Below are 21,390 nucleotides of genomic sequence, written 5' to 3'. Positions count from 1 at the left end.
TAAACTTACTTTTTTTTTTTTTTAAACTCCAAAGTTAGTGCACTTGACATGTATACTAAATGTCTCCTTAAGATTCCCATACCCCTTATCATCTTGGTTGTTATTTTTGGTTGTTATCTTATTTTCTGCATACATTCCCTTAAAAAAAAAAGTATTCCTTTAGAAATATGGCCTTCTAGGACTTCCCTGGTGGTCCAGTGGTTAAGAATTCATCTGCCAACACAGGCGGCATGGGTTCGATTCCCAGTCCAGGAAGATTCCACACGCTGTGGGGCAACTAGGCCCATGTGCCACAGCTACTAAAGCCTGTGCTCTAGAGCCTCTGTTCTGCAACAAGAGAAGCCACCAGAATGAGAAGCCAGCATACCACAACAGAGAGTAGCTCCTGCTTGCTGCAACTAGAGAAAGTCCTCACAGCAATGGAGGCTCAGCACAGTCAATAATAAATAAGAAATAAAAAGTTTTAAAACTTTATAAAAACAACCCCCCCCAAATATGGCCTTCTAAATGACTTCAGTCCTTTATGTATGAAAACAAGGAAGTAATCAAAGGTAGTAAATGTAGCCAACATATGTGCTTGCCTGTTCATCCGTTGTTTTTCATAAAAACATAAAACAAAACAACAGAAAAGAAGACACAAAGGAAAGGGAGAATTTGCATGGTTGTATAATTTCCAGTCCATTCCTTTTTCTCTTTCATCAGGCCTGTTCCATCTATTATTATTATTGTTATTTACCTGTCTGGCCTCTAAAGACGTTGGAGTTTGCAATCCCTACTTTTTACAACATGGCATATTCTTGCCATCCATCTTGGACTTGATAGAGTTATAATTCTTCTCAAAGCAACTCAATAGGCCTATTACTATAGGAATAGGTTCATGGTAACTTCTAACTCCGCTGTGGGATGAATGGCAATTGCCTCAAAAAACTCTGTTTTATGAGGTAGCTTAGCTCATCAATGTACATAGCTAACCACCCAGCTCCTACATCTAACATGGCCTTTCTGTTCTCTTCTTGTCTTCACATTTCATTCAGGAAATTATATGCTGTAAGGTCATTCATGTTCTGTAGAATGCATGAGGATCGTAGCATTTACATTTCAAGTGTTCTTACTTTTTCCTGTATCTCCACAGCTAACAAATGATTCCCATGTATATGGGATTCCCATGTACATGTATACCCGTTACAAATTTTTTCAGAGATGATCTTGTCATTCTTTTAATGCCTAAATTGAAAGAAGTCCTGAATTTTATGTAGACCACTAGGCAGGTGGTTGATTGTTCTATAGGCAAGTTAAACTTTTTTACTGTTGTTGTTCATAGAGGCAAAGAATGCCAAGGTGACATGGAATTTCATTCAGAGGTATTATCATGTCTCTCTTAGACAGATTATTCAAATATCCAATGCTCCATCTTTTCCATGGTAATGCTGTGAAACATGAGTTTAATCATTGGCTACATCCATTTAACCAAAATTAAAATACTACCCCCAGTTTTACAAATGTGAAACCTAAGGCGATTCTATTTGAATCCTCAAGGTAATTTTTCCATTAAGGTATTTTCTAATAGTCATAGATGTGCCAAATAGAATGGGTCAGTACATTAAGTAGTGAGCTCCATGTAAACTGAGATTTTTAATCATAGCTAGGATGGGCACAGAGAGCATATTGTACTCATTAACATATAAAGTCACTTCCAGCCCTGAAATTCTGTTTCTATATAAAGTCAATAATTTCAAACACTATTTTAGGTTACTTATTCTTCCTACAAATTAACTAGATGATTGGTTGAGTTCTCTGCTTCTCTTTGGTTATAAAAATCTTTGCATAGTGGAAAGCAGAACTCCAGCTTTGTGGCAAATACATCAGATGCCCTGCCCCCTAAACAGTACTCATAGAAAATGCTCTCATGATTGATTTTACCTAGCTGAACACATCTATGAAGTCATAGATATGTAGCTAAGGTGAATGTGAAAGTAACCCACAGTCAGATAAGTTGGTTGTTTCTAACTTTTCTCTGTTAGTGTTGCCACACATACCGCATGCTTAAAATTTTAGTGGGAGGCTGACATAACATTAGTAAGTTAATGAAAATTGCAAGAGGGGAAATTAACATTTAAATAGATTTGATTATTAGAGGGAAGACAGACAATCCAGCCAGTGATTTGGTTGAGCTAGGCATACAAGAGTAATTGATGGTTGTCAGTATCAGAAAAGGTTTCCCAGAGACAGGAACTGTCAAGGTAGAGGAGGAAGGAGAAAGATCTTCAGCCCTCCAACACTTTGACATAATTGTAAGAAAGACTGTGAGCATGGAAGGAAGCAGTCCTGTGGGAGAACTTGTGGCAAATCATGTATACTCAATTCCTGTCCAGGCTAAACACCTTAGCTTGGCCTAATTCCAATGCTGTGAGTTGAACACTTAAGATGGCAAGAGATGTGAATTTTTTGCACTGCTATGGTGATTTACATACTATGAGGATGAATCCTGCTTCCTTCTTGCCCAAAGCTCTCCCTAAATATCGTATAAATGAAAATCCAAGAGACTACTCCCTTCACAGTGGAAACCAAGTGTAGCTTTAAGATAGTTTTGCCAACCACAGCAAGAAGATTATATTCATGAGAAATGACTGCAGAAATAAAATTTGGCAATATTTCTGTATTATTCCCAGTGAAAACCAGCTTCCTTTAAAATCAATGAATTGAGTGTTTGATTTGAAGGCTTTCTTTTAGCGTTGTGCTCTGTTTTAAGCTATAAATAACTTATATGTTCTTAAAACCTTTGACAATTGAGTGTGCGCTATGTATCAGGCATCACACTATAGCATTATTTATATGTCATTCTAGATAAAATCCTACTGTCATTAAAATATGGAGGAGCAATCTTTTGGTTCATATTAAGGGCCATTTGTAATCTGGCTCCTCAACCACATTTTGTCTATTGTTTTAAAGCACACTTATTATTCAAAGTCTAATTCCATTTCTGCCTCTTCCTCAAAGCTTTCCTTGACGTCTTCAACACAGAATGTCTCCCTTCTCCTTTGGCCAGGAAACCCTCATTATCTGCAATATTTGGGCACTTCTCACCTACTGCCCGGTGCCATCTTGAGTGGTGCTAGTGTATGTTGCTGTCTGACTTTTTATGTAAATACAAATAGACTTTGTATTCTTTTTGTAGAATAAGTACAGTAAATTTGTTTTCTTCAACTCATAGTGGAAATTCAACTAAAATTCTTGTATCAAAAAAGTAGACGCGAGACTTCCTGGAGGTCCAGTGATTAATAATCTACCTTGCAATGCTGGGAATGTGGGTTCAATCCCTGATCAAGGAACTAAAATCCCATGTGCTGTGGAGCAACTAAGCCAGCATGCAGCAAGCACTGAAGCCTGCACCCTCTGGTGTCCACGTGCCAAGAACAAAGGTCCCACATGACACAACTAAGACCTGGTACAGCCAAATAAATAAATACAAGTTTACAAAAAAAAAAAAAAAAAAACTAGACTCAAATGTATGCAGAGGATTAATACCTGCACATGTGCCTTGAAATTAGAAATAATGCTTAACTTTGTTGATATTCATATTCAGGAGCTAAAGTATGCTTTCTTATATGCAGTGTAGACAGTACCACCTCCCCCCCACTCCCAACAAAAAACTTTTTTCACTTTTTCTCTCTATTTACAAGCTACCAATTGCTTTTCTTACTGAGTTACAAACTTGTACAATAAATAAATTGTACTTTGGTTTCCTGGGACAACAAATTAGGATTCTTTTCTGCACAGGTAAATAAAAAGTGACCTACTTGGGAGGTATGCTGGGCTGTGTCTTTCCTAGGACCAACCTTTCCCAGGGCCTGAACTGAGCTTCTCCATTTTCTATCCTTATGATGAAGCATGGGGCAACAGCTTCTGAGTTTGAAACTCTAGAGTCCAAGTGACCAGAGAAAGAATGGCTTGACCCATGCCCCAACACCTGAAGAAGGATTTTAATTGCTATCTTGGTACAAGGGTCCATTCCTGGACCAATAAATTGTGGTAAGACATGGAATGATATTTTGCTCTATTGTACTATTTCTGGGGTAATCATTTGGATGATTGGGGTGACAGGAAGGAGCCATTGCCTGTAGGGAATATGCTGGACAGGTAAAGGGGCAGAGGTTCATTAAACTCTGCATGTGCACTGAGGGTATTAAGAGATTATGAGCCTTTTCCTATGTATTATTTCATGTGAACCTCAGGATCGTCTGGTGACATAGGCAAGACAGGTACTATTGGTAACAACTTATGCAGGAGGGTGTTAACATGCTCTTAGAAACTAAGCAACTTGTGCAAGATACACAGATAAGTAGTGAGTTCTCTTTCCAGTGTCCAACAAAAGCTATCTTTCAAAGTGTTCCTGAAATCTCACCACCTTCTCAGAGTTCATGAGTAGGAGAGCAACACGATCTTAGTTTGGCTTCTCTAGAAAAAAACAGCATTTCCAAGGAGGTAAAATTTCAGGGAAGCAGGGTTGAAAGATTTGAGATTCTCCAGTGGCTCAGATGGTAAAGAGTCTGCCTGCAATGTGGGAGACTCAGGTTCGATCCTTGGGTCAGGAAGATCCCCTGGAGAAGGAAATGGCAATCCACTCCAGTGTTCTTGCCTAGAAAATCCCATGGCCAGAGGAGCCTGGCAGGCTACAGTCCAGACAGGCAGGAGTCCAGACAGGCTCTCCTCTAGAAAAAAGAGCATTTCCAAGGAGGTGTAATTTCAGGGAAGCAGGGATGAAAGATTTGGAATTCTCCAGTGGCTCAGATGGCAAAGAGTCTGCCTGCAATGTGGGAGACTCAGGTTTGATCCTTGGGTCAGGAAGACCCCCTGGAGAAGGAAATGGCAATCTACTCCAGAGTTCTTGCCTGGAAAATCCCATGGCCAGAGGAGCCTGGCAGGCTACAGTCCAGACAGGCAGGAGTCCAGACAGGCTCTCTGTCTGCAGAGAGTCAGACACAACTGTTCACTTTCACCTACCATAGGAATGAAAGAAAAGGGGAGTAAGATGGAGAAAGAGAGGAAATGTAAGGCAATTCCTGAGCTAGATACAATTTTGAAATAAGCTGAATGCTCTGTATCACAGGGCATTTTCTGAGAGCCTGTCTGAAGTTACCATGTATGTTCCGGGAGCAGGAGAGGGAAGAGAATGAAAATTTATCCTCTGGCTTCCTTTGCCCAGGGTCAAATTTCAGGCCCCAGGGTGTTAAGTCACCAATGTTTCCACTTGTATGTGTGTGGGGACACAACGGGTCTTTCGGGGCAGCAGAGAAGGCAAGGTCCTATCAAGTCATACGTGACAGTGATATAAGGGGCCAGCGGCAGCCAGAGAGGGGTTCTTCTTCGGCCTAGAAGGTCAGGATCCACCATGACCTGACTTTATCCAACAAAGGTGGCAAGAGACCTTAACAGACCTTGTCTCTGTGGCCTACAAGAATGCATCTGGTGCAAAGGCATCTTTCTGGAAGGTCACCAGTAATAATGAGCAGCTCACTGCATGGTCTCAAATGGGGACCTACCTACTCCCTGATGAATACTCACCTCAAGAATACCACCCCTACCCAATCTTAGAACTGATCACACCCTTTTAATGCCCACACTAGTCTTCACATGAGTATGCAAAATTTAACACTATTTTTTATTCACCTTTTCCCCTCTCTTAGAGAAGATTTTTGTGAGGTTAGTGTTGATTCATTAATTCAATAGTTTATTGAGTAGCTGCTGTGTGCTGGGCATTATTTTAAGCGCTAGGGATAAAACAGCAATAAACAGACATCTTTCTTTCAAAAGTTTACAATTTAGTGTGTGTGTCGGGAGACCAATAAAAAACAGTAAAACATATATTGTGTTAGATGGTGATAAATGCTTCAGGGGAAGACAAACTAAGAAAGTTGACTAAGAAGAGAAGGGGTGGGGAGTGAGAATTACAGATTTAAACTAGGGTGGCCAGGGAACTCTTCACTACATGAGTGGTGTTACAGAAAGAGTGGGCATGGGTAGTTGGCAGGAAGAGGTCCAGGGACAGAGAAAAGCAATTACGAAGGCTCGAAGTCATGCTAAATGTTCTGCAGGTAAGGCAGGGAGGCCAGTGTGAACAAAGCACACTGTTCTTTGTTCACAAAGAAGGGAGTGCAAGAGAGGTCAGAAAGGTAACGTGCAGATGCTTATCTTTGGTCACTGAAATGACTTTGGCTTCTAACTGGGGAGAAATGGGGAAGCAGTATGGCTTTCAGCACAGATTCGATTATCCTACCGGTTCAACTGGATCACATGGGCTGAGAATAGACTGGAGAAGTATATAAGTGTTGAAACTGGGGCTTAAGAGGCTACTACAGTAACTCAGAAGAGAACTGTTGGTTGCCTGAACCAAGATGGTAGTTGGTTCTTTGAACCAAGAAGAGGTGGTGAGAGATAGTGTGATTCTTTAGATAGTTTAAAGGTGGACCTGGGACTTCCCTGGTGGTCCAGCTGCTAAGACTCCGTGCTCCCAATGCAGGGGGCCCTGGATTTCAACCCCTGGTCAGGGAACCAGATCCTGCATGCCACAACTATGAGTTCTCACGCCACAACTAAAGATGCTACATGCTGTAGTGAAGATCGTAGATCCTGCGTGCAGCAATAAGGCCCTACACAGCCAAATAAATAAATCAATTAGAAAAAAAAAGAGCTGACAGGATATGTAAGTAGTTATAAAGGAGATAAGAGAGAGAAAAGGATGAAAGATGACTCCAGGGTTTTGGCCTGAGCCAAGAAAACAGGAGAGGAAAAACTTACGGGGAAGGTTAGTAGTCTGGACAGGACATGGCTCTTAGACATCCAAGTGGAGTAGTTGACTTGATAGTAGCTTTAGGAGTCTGAAGTTCAAGGAAAAGTTCATGCTAGAAATAGATATTTTGCAGCCATCACTACATCACTGAAAGCCACATAGATGGCACTGAAATCTAGGGCACTGGATAAGATCACCAAGCGAATGAACACAGAAAAGTGAAGAGGGAAAAAGACTGCCTCCCAGGCCACACCAACTTTAAGGAACTGAAAGGTGAGTAGTAAACCAGAAAGGAGATTCAGCAAAAGTGCCCAGGCAGTAGGAGGAAAACCAGAAGGAATGTGGTTTCTGGAAAACAAGACAACAAAGTGTCTCCAAAGGCAGCAACTAATGAACTTGGCCAAAGGTTCCCCATACGGGTGTTGAGAACTGACCTTTGGGTTTAGCAGCATGGAGACCACTGGTGACCTTGAGCAGAGAGGTGCAACTGCTCCAGGGGAAGTCCAAAAGAGAATGGAGGGGAGAGAGTGGAAGCAACAGATACAGGCCTTTAGAGGTGGGCTTTAAAAGGAAGGAGTAAGAGTGTGGCAGCTGGAGGGGGAGGGAGGGTAAAGAAACGTGTATTAAGAGAGTCTGTTTATTTGCCTCTTGGAAAGAACCAGTAGAACTTACTAGCAGAACCAAGTAGGAAATGAATATTTGTGAGAAAACTCCACAAAAATATTCCAGGGAACCAGGTCTGCATGTACCACTGAACTGATGATCCACACGTGGCTCCCGTAGCAATGAGGAAATGTATCGTGGAAGTCAAGGTGCCTGGGGTCCGGTCTAAAGGTTTCCGATTCAAAAGGCAGAACCAAGGAGTAGCAGAGTGAAGATTCTCTACTGATGCACCAAGTAAAAATGGTCTGGCGCCATTTTCTGAGAGATTCATTTTGTGGGCTGGTTTTACAGAATGCTGCGGTTGCTATCATCATCAACATCATCCCATCACTGTCAAACAGCAATTAAGTGCCTAATTTCTCCCACAACGTCATAAATTGAAACAGAGGGCCTTGTTCCCTGGGGGAGCTGGTTGTGGTGATGAGCGGGAGTAAAACCAGGCTGGAAGGTCTGGTATGGGGAAAGACGGGCGTGAGGTAGAGGCAGACAACTCTTGCCAAACGATCCTGCCCTAGTTCCTGATTCCCCCCCCCCCCCCCGCCCCCTCCTACTCCAAGCGCTGGAGTGGGTGACTTTCCTCTCTACTTCTTCCTCCTTTGCGCTCTGCGCCCCCACTTCTCCTTTTGCTGTTCTCTCTTGGCGCAAGGGTGGTTCTGAATAGCTACCCCGAACACTACCAGCCCCCCACCCATCGCCTGTAGGCGCACTGGAAGACGACTGAGATCCCTGAAACTCCAGTCGGGCCGGAGCCGGTGTTCTGAGCATGTGCGAGCAAGCCCGGGGGACCGGAGCGGATTCGAGAAGCCCGACCCAGGTCGCTACCCTAAGCGCCGCTCCGGAGCTCGGTGACCGCAGGGCCAGTCGGCTCTCCCAGGAGCGGTGCTCCTGCGCCCAGGGCGCAGCGGCTGCGCCCTGCCCTCCGGGCGTGGGCTAGCCGGCCGCGTGTGCCTCGCTGCTTGACGCGAGGACGAGCCAATCAGGGCCAGCGGCCCGGGCTGCCATGTGACAGGCGAGGCGGCTCCTTTCCCCAACGCGGCCAGAGGGAGGAGAGAAGCGGAGCTCGCCGCGAGCCTTCGAGAGCAGCGGCCGCGGAGGAGGCGGCGGCGGCAGCGGCGGCGGCGGCGGCACAGGCTCGGACCAGCAGCGCGCGCATCCCCTGGCGCCCTGCGCCGTGGAGAGCTCGGAGGGCCGCGGGAGCCCAGGACGAGAGTGGACAAAGCAAGATGGCAGGGATCTTAGCCTGGTTCTGGAACGAGAGGTTTTGGCTCCCGCACAATGTCACCTGGGCGGACCTGAAGAACACGGAGGAAGCCACCTTCCCGCAGGCGGAGGACCTCTATCTCGCCTTCCCCTTGGCCTTCTGCATGTTAATGGTACGGCTCATCTTCGAGAGGTAAGGAGAGCTGGAGCGCTCCTCCCCCCAACACACACCCGCACACCCTCGCGCGCGCACACACACACACACACACACACACACACACACACACAGCCGCACATCCTTGCGCGCACACGCACACTCGCGTGCTCTCTGGCGCACGCACCCGCGCCCCCAGCGCTAGCGCTCACGCCTCCCAACCTTTGTGTTCTGGAAGGGGTTGCTGACCCCTTAGCACGGTTGAGGTTCTGGGAGCCGGAGAGGGTCTGGCTGGCCTCCGAATTTCCTTCGGGGCGCCGGAGAGGGCCCGGGGAGCATGGGGAAGCCCCCCGCACTCCTCCTGGATCCGCGCTGTCCTACCAGAGAGGGCGGGCGAACAAAGGTGAGCAACGGCCGGCCGCGGGACACGCTGCACTCCGCCGGGATTGTCCCTCTTTGCCGGGTGATCACGGCGCGCTGCCGGGAGAGGCTTCCCCGCCGAGCCTTGTGGCCACTCACCTGACAGCCAGAAACGTTACGGACGCGCGGCCGGGAGGGCGGAGGAACCGCGCACGCTTCCAAATGCTTTCACCCTGGCCCACGGATTGCCAGGACTGGGCTTCGGAAATTTCTCCAGGGACTCTCGCTTCTGGCAGCTGTTTGGTTTCCATCAGGGACATTGAGTATCAGACCACAGTGCCGGGAAATAGGCGACAGCAGTTTGTAGGTTTCCAGGACTCTGGGCCATTAGCGATTTCTTTAAAAGAGGACGGGACGGGTGCACAGCCTACAAAAGGGTGTTAGTAAATCGATAAATGTTTCCTATGAATAACCATAAACTTTAATTTGATACCTGAATACAAATAGTTTTAAAGAATTGCCATATTTTGGATAACTCCTTTGTGTCATAAACAAACTTGTGTTACTTATTGAATCAATCTTAGTTGCCAAATTAGATTTTGCCTGCCATGCATTCTCCGGGGTGCTATTGAAACAAAACCGGGACAGCAGCACACGCTTCTTTTTCTCAACTGAAAACGTTAATTACCCTTTCTCTCCCTTCCCCCGCCCTCCATTCATCAGTAGAGGCTGAACTCAGATCACTGAGTATAGACTCCACTTCTCTCTTAGACTTCACCTCTCTTCTCCTGCCCCCAACTCATCTTGATCTTGTTTTTTAAGCTTTTGCTCTGGTTTTTTTGGTTTTTTTTTTGGGTATTTCTATTTGTCCTAAGCCACTCTTGAGTGGCACAAATGGCAGAATTTCTCTTTTGTGTCATTTGTTGCTGGAAATGGCAACAGACAGTACTTCAGGGGAACAATAAGTATCTTTTGTTTTAGGAAGGTGTATTTTTCAATGAACATTATTGTTGCTTGAGAACTAAATCAGCTATTTCACCTGCAGAGATTAACATGCACAAAGGAACAGACTTAAAGACCTGTTTCAAATGATTGGACTCTAGCACGGATGCCCTCTGTGATCCTATCCTGCGCTGAGACTTACAGTGAGAAAGTGGGTGTGTTTGCAGGGTTCCAGTTGCTTGTAGAGCAGATGTTTACTTAGAGAAAATGGGAACTCATATCTGAACTTGCAGTCTCTCCAAAAAGAGCCTGTGGGGAGCAGCCAGTTGCTCTGTGACCACACATAGTAGGGACTCCATACAGTTGCCAAATGACGTCTGATCAATCCTGGCTGATAAATCCAGGCCATGCTCACTTTTAGCTGGCTAATGCATCTGAAAGAGATGTATAGTCTTATGTTTTGAAAAACAAGCATGTCAGCTATTGACCTGTGTGCAGAAAGCTGATTCCAGGCTGTTCGTTTGGTTGGAAGAAATACATTTGTTAGAGAATGGAGAGAGCTTTGTACTTTGCCTTTTTCTGCCTTTTTTTTTAAAATAAAAGTTAATTTCATAGTTGAAACTGGAATTTCATTTTTCCTCTTCCTGAACATCTTTTTCTTCCTTTGGACAATCCCATGACTTACAGTTTACACAAGGGGGTCAACTGCCTTCAACTGTTAGTCACAGCAGTTGTCCTCATATTGATATGTAGAGACTTGGTGAGTTTCTTGTATTCCCTTGATCCAAATAGAAGTTATTTAATAGCCTATATGAAAAGTGAAAGTTTGTGATTAATATTCAATATAATAATCCAGGATGGCCGTTTTACCACAAGATGCTACTGACTTTTGGAATGGTGTCTACTTTGCTTTTTTCTATAGTAGTGACAACTCTGTCTTTAACCATTTGGGACTCTCTCACTTTTCTGATAATTCAAGGGTACAGCTGTATCCAGAATTTCAAGTACTGCATGTTTCTCCTCTTCTCAAACCTAAGTGACACATTTTGGTGTCCAACCTGTGGCCTGCTTTTCAGCACCCATCAAGGACCTGAATCAGTATAACTGAACTGGCCAATGCTGTTGGCATTATCACAGCTCACTTTTGGTACCCTTCCAACACACTGGGCATGTTTCTTTTTCTTTTGCAGTTTTCTGTCATATATAACATGATTTAAAGAAGGTGGTTGGAAATCTTTTTATAAAATGATTTGTAATAGAAAATAATTCCCCTAGGATTCTCTTCCTTTTATGCTTTTGTCATTTATTTCGAAGCTGAGAACATACCTATGAAATAACTAATTATCCAAGACCTTGATTTCTATTAAATGGGAGTCTTCAATACCCTGGTTGAGACTAAAATTGTGAATTTGAATTCATTCTCCTCAGTCTTGTTTATTTCTCTCTATAAAGAGAAACACTAAAGAATGAATTGAATTGGCCTTTGCCCAACTGAGCAGTCCTATCTTTTTAATTTCACCCCCGCTGTTGGGTTGTTGGCAGTGAAGGCACTAGTGGCCAGAACAATGCCATGTTATAGCACCATATGGATAACAGTGTGAATACCCGGCATGGTTGGCTAAAAATGGAGCAGTCTAAATTCAGTGACTTCTGGCTGAGTCTGTGAATGACCCAAAGCTTGGTGGTTTCTAGCAGAGCCTTAGATATTACCTGCTTACCTGAGTAAAATATCTGTGGTTTACAGAAAAAACCTAGAAGTTTCTTGTAGAATGAAAATTGTAGTGTATTCTGTCACATTGTGTTGTTGGCTTGTTGACAAGGAACAAAATATTATTTAATAACAGCATCATTTATTTGATGAATTTTCTTGATTTAATACTTGTTTAGGCTCCATAAGCCATTCTCTGGAATTATAATAAATGCTTATTCTAAACTCATTTTTAAAAAATATGTGCTACTATGGTTTCATAAATGTGGGATTAAAATTTTGCTGAATTTCTGTTTAGGAATAAAGACATTTTTGTGTTACTGTTATAAAAGGTAATGCTAATGCATTTTCTTCCTTGTGGGTTTAGGAGAGAGACACAGAAAATACTTATTGAGAATCAGAACATGTGCATTCTAGTCAAACTTACCTCACACTGGGGTGGCCACCTAATTTCTGTCTCCCTTATTTTCTCTTTTGTGCAGTGAAGTTGATGGCCTTTGTAATCCAAGGTTACTTGCACGTTCACAGTCATCTGATTCCTTCTATAGGAATGCTATAATATTTGAAGTTTACTAATTGTTATCTCTTGAAACTTTAAGGCAGGCTAAATGTTATTTTTTTGCAGGTAGTAATAAGTCATCTAAGAATAAAGAATATTTTTCATACATACAAATATCCTAGCTAATGGTTTTGTTTCTTATATTTTTAAATTATGGGTTGAGTTAAAGGAATCATTTGGGCTGTTATCATTTGTGCTCCAAAAAGCTATACTATTTCAGAATAACCAATGAAGAATATTCCCCAGAGAAAGCAATTGCTCTCTTTCCTTAGAACTTTTTTAGCTAGATCCCAGAGCCAAAGGATGAGATGGTTGGATGGTATCACTGACTCAGTGAACATGAGTGTGAGCAAACTCTGGGAGATAGTGAAGGACAGGGAAGCCTGGTGTGCTGCAGTCCATGGGGTCGCAAAGAGTCAGACATGACTTAGCAGCTGAACAACGAAGAGTAGACCTGACACCTCTTGTGATGGCTGGGTGAGAAATGAGCAACTCATTCATGTCAGGTTGGTTCTCCAAGCGCTAAGCTACCTGAGAACTGTCATTCTTCAGAGGCTGACACCAGAGGTGTCAAACAATGACCTGTTGCCCCCAAACTCTCAAAGAACAACAGGTCTCAGTTGTGTCAGAGGGACTGTCTGGCCAGTGGGTTAGTTTTTCTTATGGGTTTGCTTAATATCTTGGTCTTGTCAATAGCCTTGGGTGAGACCACAGAGGAGAAGAGAAGAGAGGAGAGAGAGAAAAATGAATGGGACTGTATTCTTGATGGTTAGAGGGGAAAGGGTAGGTATGAGTGAATGTAAGGAAAAAGTGGGATGCCAGGTGAGTTTCATAATTGAAGGATATTCCCATAATGTACCTTAATAATGAAAACACTGATATCTTCAGATTTATTTTAGAAGACTGGAGTATGCAATGGAATGAATCTTTATGTACCCTCAAAATCCATAGGTGGCCATCTTTAGTCATAAGTTGCAAGTGTCAAGGTGATGATGGTAGGAGGTGGCAACTTTGGGAGGTAACTAGGTCATGAGGGTGGAATCTTCATGCATGTGTGGGATTAGTGCCTTTACGAAAAAACAGGCTCCAGAGAGCTCCCCCACCCCTTCCATCATGAGGACACAGTAAAAGATGGCTGTCTGTGAAGCAGGAAGGATGACTTCACCAGACCCCAGGTCTGTTTGCTGGCACCCTGATCTTAGACTTCCAGTCTCTAGAACTAACAGAGAGAAATTTCTTTTGCCATTTAATGATATAATCTCAACATTTTCCATGTCATTAAACTTATTCAAAAGTATTTTCATTGACTACATTATTCTGTGCTATGGATATACCATAATTGATTTAACCAGTCCCTATATTATTGTTGGATATTTAGGCTGTTTCTAGTTGATGTGTATAAACCTTTCAATTACTAATGACTTCCTAAGGAATGTTTTCTAGAAGTGGCATTTCTAAGTCCAAAGATAAATGTTTTAGTGTTCTTGATAGATACAGATCATCAAATTGGTGTCAGGAAAGATTATATTTGTTTGTATTTTCTTATTAGCATGCATATTATTATTATTTGAAGAAAAATTTTTTTATTTGAAAGTTGAAGAGATGTTATCCTTGTAATGTGAGTGTGTTTTATGTTATTCATGATGACCTTTCCACAAATATTTGTTCAGTTCAGTTCAGTCGTTCAGTTGTGTCCTACTCTTTGCAATCCCATGGACTGCAGCACGCCAGGCTTCCCTGTCCATCACCAACTCCCAGGGCTTATTCAAACTCATGTCCAAGGAGTTGGTGATGCCATCCAACCATCTCATCCTCTGTTGTCCCCTTCTTCTCCCACCTTCAATGATGTTGGGAAAGCCCAACATCAGGGTTTTTTCCCGTGAGTCAGCTCTTCACATCAGATGGCCAAAATATTGGAGTTTCAGCTTCAGCATGAGTCCTTCCAATGAATATTCAGGACTGATTTCCTTTAGAATGGACTGGTTGGATCTCCTTGCAGTCCGAGGGACTCTCAAGAGTCTTCTCCAACACCACGCATCAATTCTTAGGTGCTCAGCTTTCTTTACAGTCCAACTCTCACATCCATACATGACTACTGGAAAAACCATAGCTTTGACTAGATGGACCTTTGTTGGCAAAATAATGTTTCTGCTTTTTAATGTGCTGTCTAGGTTGGTCATAACTTTCCTTGCAAGGAGTAAGTGTTTTTTAATTTCATGGCTATAGTCACCATCTGCAGTGATTTTGGAGCCCCCCAAAATAAAGTCTCTCCCTGTTTCCATTGTTTCCCCATCTATTTGCCATGAAGTGATGGGACCCGATGCCATGATCTTAGTTTTCTGAATGTTGAGTTTTAAGCCAACTTTTTCACTGTCCTCTTTCACTTTCATTAAGAGGCTCTTTAGTTCTTCTTTCTACCGTAAGGGTGGTGTCATCTGCACATCTGAAGTTATTTATGTTTCTCCCGGCAATTTTGCTTCCGGCTTGTGCTTCATCCAGCCCAACATTTTGCATGATGTGCTCTGCGTATAAGTTAAATAAGCAAGGTGACAAAATACAGCCTTGACATACTCCTTTCCCGATTTGGAACCAATCTGTTGTTTCATGTCCAGTTCTAACTGTTGCTTCTTGACCGGCATACAGATTTCTTAGGAGGCAGGTAAGGTGGTCTGGTATTCCCATCTCTTTCAGAATTTTCCAGTTTGTTGTGATCCACACAATCAAAGGCTTTGGCGTAGTCAATAAAGCAGAAGTAGATGTTTTTCTGGAACTCTCTTGCTTTTTTGATGATCCAATGGATGTTGGCAATTTGATTTCTAGTTCCTCTGCCTTTTCTAAATCCAGCTTGAACATCTGGAATTTCACGGTTCATGTACTGTTGAAGCCCGGCTTGGAGAGTTTGAGCATTACTTTGCTAGCGTGTGAGATGAGTGCAGTTGTGCAGTAGTGTGAATGTTTTTTGGCATTGCCTTTCTTTGGGTTTGAGTTGAAAACTGACCTTTTCCAGTCCTGTGGCCACTGCTGAGCTTTCAAAATTTGCTGGCATATTGAATGCAGCACTTTCACAGCATTATCTTATAGGATTTGAAATAGCTCAACTGGAATTCCATCACCTCCACTAGTTTTGTTCATTCGTAATGATGCTTCCTAAGGCCCACTTGACTTCACATTCCAGGATATATGGCTCTAGGTGAGTGATCACACCATCATGGTCATCTGGGTCATGAAGGTCTTTTTTGTATAGTTCTTCTGTGTATTCTTGCCACCTCTTCTTAATATCTTCTTCTGTTAGGTTCATACCATTTCTGTCCTTTATTGTGCCCATCTTTGCATGAAATGTTCCCTTGGTATCTAATTTTCTTGAAGAGATCTCTAGTCTTTCACATTCTATTGTTTTCCTCTATTTCTTTGCATTGATCACTGAGGAAGGCTCACTTGTATTTCACTTTCTGTGAATTCATGTATATTTTTCTACTGGGATGAACTTCCTAACATTTTGGGTAGGAAATGGTGGCCTTCAGATTTTTTAAAAATCAGAATGATCTTGTATTGATCTGTTTCTGTAGTCATGTGTTTATACTCATTTCTTTCTGCTTACTGACTCTCCCCTACAACCTAAGTCATCATCATAAGGAAGGAAGTTTCTCAAATTCTAGATATTGGAAGGGATGAATGCAAAAGAATGAAGTAGATAATATCCTGAGTTTACTGTGGAGGATGAGACAGAGAGAAAGATCTTGGAAAAAGTTTCAGGGGTTAAGAATGAATGGGTTTTTATGAAGGAAAACTCAAGAGATTGAGCCTAAACAACTTTATATTGTTTTTCGGAATTTTGGATAAAAGCAAATTATTAGCTGAGTCATCAGGGAAATGCAAATCAAAACCAAATGAGATATCATCCTACACCCACTCGGATGGCTGCTATTAAAAAACAAAACAGGAAAGAAAGAACGTGTGGAGTAATTGAACCCTGCGCCTTGGTGTGAGTGTAAAATGGCACAGCCACTGTGGAAAGCAATATGGAGGTTCCTCAGAAAACTAAAAATAGAATTATTGTGTGGTCCAGCAATTCCACTCCTGGTATATGCCTGAAAGAATTGAAATGTGAGTCTCAAAGAAATGTTTGCAGACCCATGAGCATAGCAATATTATTCACAAGAGCTAAAAGCTAGGAGCAACTCAGGTGTCTGACAGGTGAATGGATAAACAAAATGTGGTATATTTTAACACATTACAACATGGATGAACCTGGAAGACCTTATACTAAGTGAAATGGGTCAGTCACAGAAAGACAGACACTGTAAGATTGCACTTATATGAGGTACCTAAATAGTCAAATGCATAATGACAGAAAGCAGAATGGTGGTTGCCAGGGGCTGGAGGGAAGTTATTGTTTCATGGGTACAGAGTTTCAGTTTTGCAATAAGAAGTTTTCTGAAGATAGATGATGGTGATGATGGTGGCAAAATGCTAATATGAAGATAGTTCACTGACTAAAAGGAAAAGTCATTTACTAGAAATACCTGGTTTCATTTTCTAGACTTGACAGTTTTCTATTTAGGAATAAACATCACTTCCATAAGGGGTGATGGAAGGAAGCTTGAAGGCCAGAGAGCACTCAAGTATCCTGGACCTTTTTGGAAGGCCCTTCAGCCAAACACCTTGCTTCAATCCATTTGTTGGCTTGTCCAGAAAAGGAGAGCAAACTGTCTTTGGGAAAAGCACACTGTACATTTTCAGAGGATCCCTAAGACTAAAGTAGAGGCCTTCTGCTTTATGCTCTTTCACTTCATGCTCCATCGAAAGCAAACCAATGTGATAGGATAAATTGTTAGCAAGGCAGGTGGCTAAGGCCAGAGATACTTCCTCTGGTAGGAAGCTTTTGCAGTGGAAGAAGAGTAGATTTCTGATCTTTCTCCCTAGTTTTCGATTTAACTTCACACCCTTTCTGTAAGCAGACGTTAAATTTGAACATGGTTTTGCTTAAATGCTATCTACTATAGGGCAGGTTGCAAGCAATGATTATTGCAAGCAATTGATTGCAAGCAGTGGCAGGTACATATTATTGAAAGGTATTTTTCAAAGTTTATATTAATGTTCGATCATTGTACAAAACACTGCTTTCCATGATTCATTTATGAGAGTATTTTGGGAAGATTTTGTTGTTTTTAAAGAGAACTTTCTCTTCCTCACTGCTAGCCTTCAAAATGAACTTCTTGTGGGCCACTCCTGCTTCCTATTCCTGCTTTTGCTTTTGTTACCTCAAAATTGGGTTGTGCGGGTTGTTTTTGGCAGGTGTGGGGTTGGAGATACCCAAATGGTTTTTCATTGCAGGGAAGATGCAGTCCATTACTAGGTGGCCTTTTATGGCCACTTAGTGACCTAGGAATCACGTTTGTGACTTGCTGATGTCTATATAAATGTCACATCTTATGTTTGAGGTTTTCTGGTTACAAAGCTGTTGTTGCTGTCCTGAAGCTGTGATTGCGATTCTTTCCTTCCTCTCTTCCTTTTCCCCCCCTTTTCTTTCCTTTCTTCATTTATTTTTGCCTTTTGTTGTTTCTCTTTCGTTTCCTTCCCTTCCGTTCCATCTTTCCCCCTTTCTTCCTTCCTCTCTCCATTCCAGCTTCCTTCCTTCCATCCTTTCCCTCTCTTTCTACTTCTCTCTGTCTCTTCCCCTCTGCCCTTTCCTTCCTTCTGCTGCTCATTGCTGCTGTTGTTTAGTCACGAAGTCTGACTCTTTTGTGCCCCACGGACTGTAGCCCAACAGACTCTTGTGTCCATGGGATTTCCCAGCAAGAATACTGGAGTGGCTTGCCATTTCTTTCTCCAGGGGCTCTTCCCGAACCAGGGGTTGAACCCACATCTTCTGCATTGGCAGGTGGGTTCTTTTCCAAGTGAACCACTGGGCAAGTTCCCCTCATTGCTACAGGTCCTTTTAAAAGACAGGGAAGTTTAGTTCAGAGAGCAGAAGAGCAACACAGAGTTAAGAGTGGGGGAGAGGAACAAAACCATCTAGAATCTTGCTGAGGGACACGGTTTGGCAAGTATCAGAGTCCAAGCTGCCAGCTAGTCTGAGTGGCTCTGTAGATTTTGTCTTAATAGATCACCATTTCAAAGCAAAATAAAGTGACTTGGTGCTTTAACCAGAGTGGCAGTTTTGGACACAATAGTTTGAGTAAAGGAAAACGGAGAACCAGTCACTTAGGCATGCTGGAGATTAAGAGAATATAAGGGCTTTGTCTGTCAGTGGGAGTATGGATGTCTTTGAGTGCATGGATACACTCCAGAGTGAAACCACATTTAAATTCTGTTACTGTTGTTTACACTTATAGGACTTCATTAGAAATGTATATTCCTCACGAGAATTAAAAGGAAAATGGGTAGGATATCAGAAAGACTGTGGAACTTGGGTTTAAATTCAAACACTGCCTCTTCTCAGTTATTCAGTAGTGGACAGAATGCCCTGAAATTTGGTCTTCTCACTTGTAAATTGGGGAGTGTGCCTACTTTGTGATATTGGAAGACTGTCCGTGAAAATGTAGTTAAAGGGGACTCAGCTGGTTCTTAAAAATATACATTGTGTAAAAAAATAATTGATAACATAGTACACTACAGTATATACTATGAGAAGAAATAATGTTCTGTAACATGATTTCTTGTGTTGGATGTACCTGTGGGGAGATGGTGTGGCTTATAGAGGCAGTGGAACCGTTTTATGTATGTGATCCTGGAACTGAAGGATTTACTAGTTCTGTTAAAGAGTAAATATTTGCCGTTTTAAACAGGCATCGAAGCTTCAGTCTCTTCAACACAATGCCTATTTAGTGGGGAGAATGCATCTTAACTTTTTATTCTCTAAGGTTAATAGTGGACTATAGGTCAGGGACTTGCTTGGGTGGCAGAAGACTATTTCTCATGGTAGGATTTGAGATGGGTGATGGGCAGCTGTGTACCACTTACAGCTTAAAGTTTTCTCAGAGGGCTCTGCCTTGAGAGAAAGCCCAGGAACATGGACTTCCACTGGATGGAGTTTTCTCTGGAAACTGCCTTTCACTGGACGGATGCCGTATGCAAATATCCCAGTCTATCTCCCACTGCTCCATCTGGCCCCAGGGTCAGTTTTTTATTGCATATGGTCTCCAGGGGAAACTGGCTAGGTATTCAACCAATGGTAATGGCAAACATCAAATTCACCATTTATATTGATTTAAGACCTAGGCTGAATTCTGGCCATGCCACCTATGTTGCTGCCACAGATCTAGGAGCAAATAGCTTAATCTCTTCATGCTCAGTTTCCCCTTGAAACTCTTAGGGTTGTGAAGATTAAAAAAGATAAAGCATGCATGCATTGTGTTTAGGGCAGTGCCTAGTTCATGGAGGTGGTAATTATTTGTTCTTTGGGTTTATTGAAGGTGCATGCACACACGTACACACATGTACACTCTCACACACACAAACACACAGTTGCTTTCTGTTTGTTGGAACCCTGGTTTCCAGGAATGAGACTTCACTGTGAGGTGTCTGAAACTTTTTACTGGCATTATCTTTATGCCATGAATGAGGACGTCAGACTGCATTCTTGCTTTCACAGGCTGGGGTTGCTGGTGTAGTCCTTGACTTACTTTTCCTAGTCCTCCTGTTTCTCTCTCTCTCTCTCTCGTTTTCCCCTCCAGGGAGCATTCTGATTCTTCCAGTTGTAGTTGGCTGAAAATAATCCCAGCCTCTTAGTGAAGAGCTGGGTCTTATGCACTTCACACTTGTCTGTCATGCACTTTGCTGAGATATGTTACTGTTTGGACAGCTCAGAAATACTTTTTCTTTTTTTTTTCCCTAATAAGAGCCTTCCAGAGAAAGGAAAGCCTTGGGAATGACCTTTATTATTTCTTTCAGAATTTTAACTCTCGTAGATTATCTTAATTTTATCCTTAAGAAGAAAGAAGTTCATTCTAGGGTCTTTGGGATCATGTTTGTGAAGATGCACACGTTCAAAGTTAGCTAAACATACTAAATATATGTATTTTTTTCCTTAAGAGAAACAACTCTACACCCCCAAATTTGAACTTCCTTTGGTATGAATGTGGCAAACCTAGGCCGACCAAATTAGTTCAGAAGGGATTTGTGCCTCATTTCTACTCGAGGCACTTTTCCAGCTCTGCACAGCTTAAACATTTCATTCTTAAATATACGATTTGCCCTGTAAATAGGTTAACAAGCCTGTTAAATTCTTTAAGGCATTGATAGAGGGCATCTTAAGAGGAGCAAATATAACATTTGTGGTGGGCTGTCTTTCTTTATTATTAATTTATTTTTTATTGAAGGATAATTGCTTTACAGAATTTTGTTGTTTTCTGTCAAACCTCCACATGAATCAGCCATAGGTATACATGTATCCCCTCCCTTCTGAACCTCCCTCCCATCTCCCTCCCCATCCCACCCCTCTAGGTTGATACAGAGCCCCTGTTAGAGTTTCCTGAGCCAGACAGCAAATTCTCGTTGACTCTGTATTTTACATGTGGTAATGTGAGTTTCCATGTTACTGTTTCCATACATCTCACCCTCTCCTCCCCTGTCTTTTAAATGAGGGAGTAAGGCAAAGAGGAAACTTCAGTGCTCTAGAATGACAAATTATCAAGAACTGCCTCAATTTTAATTCAGTAATAGTTTAACAGTGTCATTGACTTTGCACTTAGGAAAAAAAAGGAAAACTCATTCATTAAAAAATAGTTGAGTCAGTCATGTGTTACACACCAGTGTGGCACCAACATCGGGGGGTGTTGGGGGTGGGAGAGGTCTTGCCTGGGTAGCAGCAGTAAGGAGCTGTATTACCTACCAACAGATTTAAAAGAAAACAATAAAAATGACTAAAAGTTGGTCTGCTTTTTCTTGATACCATGTAAAGCCAATCCTAAACATAGAATTGATAGAGTGAAAAATTAGCCCCCTTACCTGAGCACACTCTTCCTACCACCTCTCCCCCCACTTCTTAGGACACCACTTCCAGATGCTGTTTTAGG

The 21,390-nt window shown here is 42.4% G+C and overlaps 1 protein-coding gene across 3 annotated transcripts in view; it reads left to right on the top strand.

Annotated features, from left to right (window-relative positions):
• Positions 1–8,188: 8,188 nt before the first annotated feature.
• The window catches only part of CERS6 (ceramide synthase 6), a 332,610-nt gene continuing 319,408 nt past the window's right edge, over positions 8,189–21,390 (top strand). Inside the window, exon 1 of one of the 3 annotated variants that reach the window (XM_043894488.1) lies at positions 8,189–8,843. In XM_043894488.1, coding sequence (XP_043750423.1) covers positions 8,674–8,843 — 170 coding nt within the window. In that variant the 5' untranslated portion in view covers positions 8,189–8,673. The remainder of the gene's footprint in view (positions 8,844–21,390) is intronic. The other 2 variants (XM_043894490.1, XM_043894489.1) reach the window with 2 other exon arrangements.

The sequence above is a fragment of the Cervus elaphus genome, chromosome 33 (genome assembly GCF_910594005.1).
Source record: "Cervus elaphus chromosome 33, mCerEla1.1, whole genome shotgun sequence".
NCBI classification, from domain to species: domain Eukaryota; kingdom Metazoa; phylum Chordata; class Mammalia; order Artiodactyla; family Cervidae; genus Cervus; species Cervus elaphus.
This window is presented reverse-complemented; position numbering and strand designations above follow the sequence as displayed.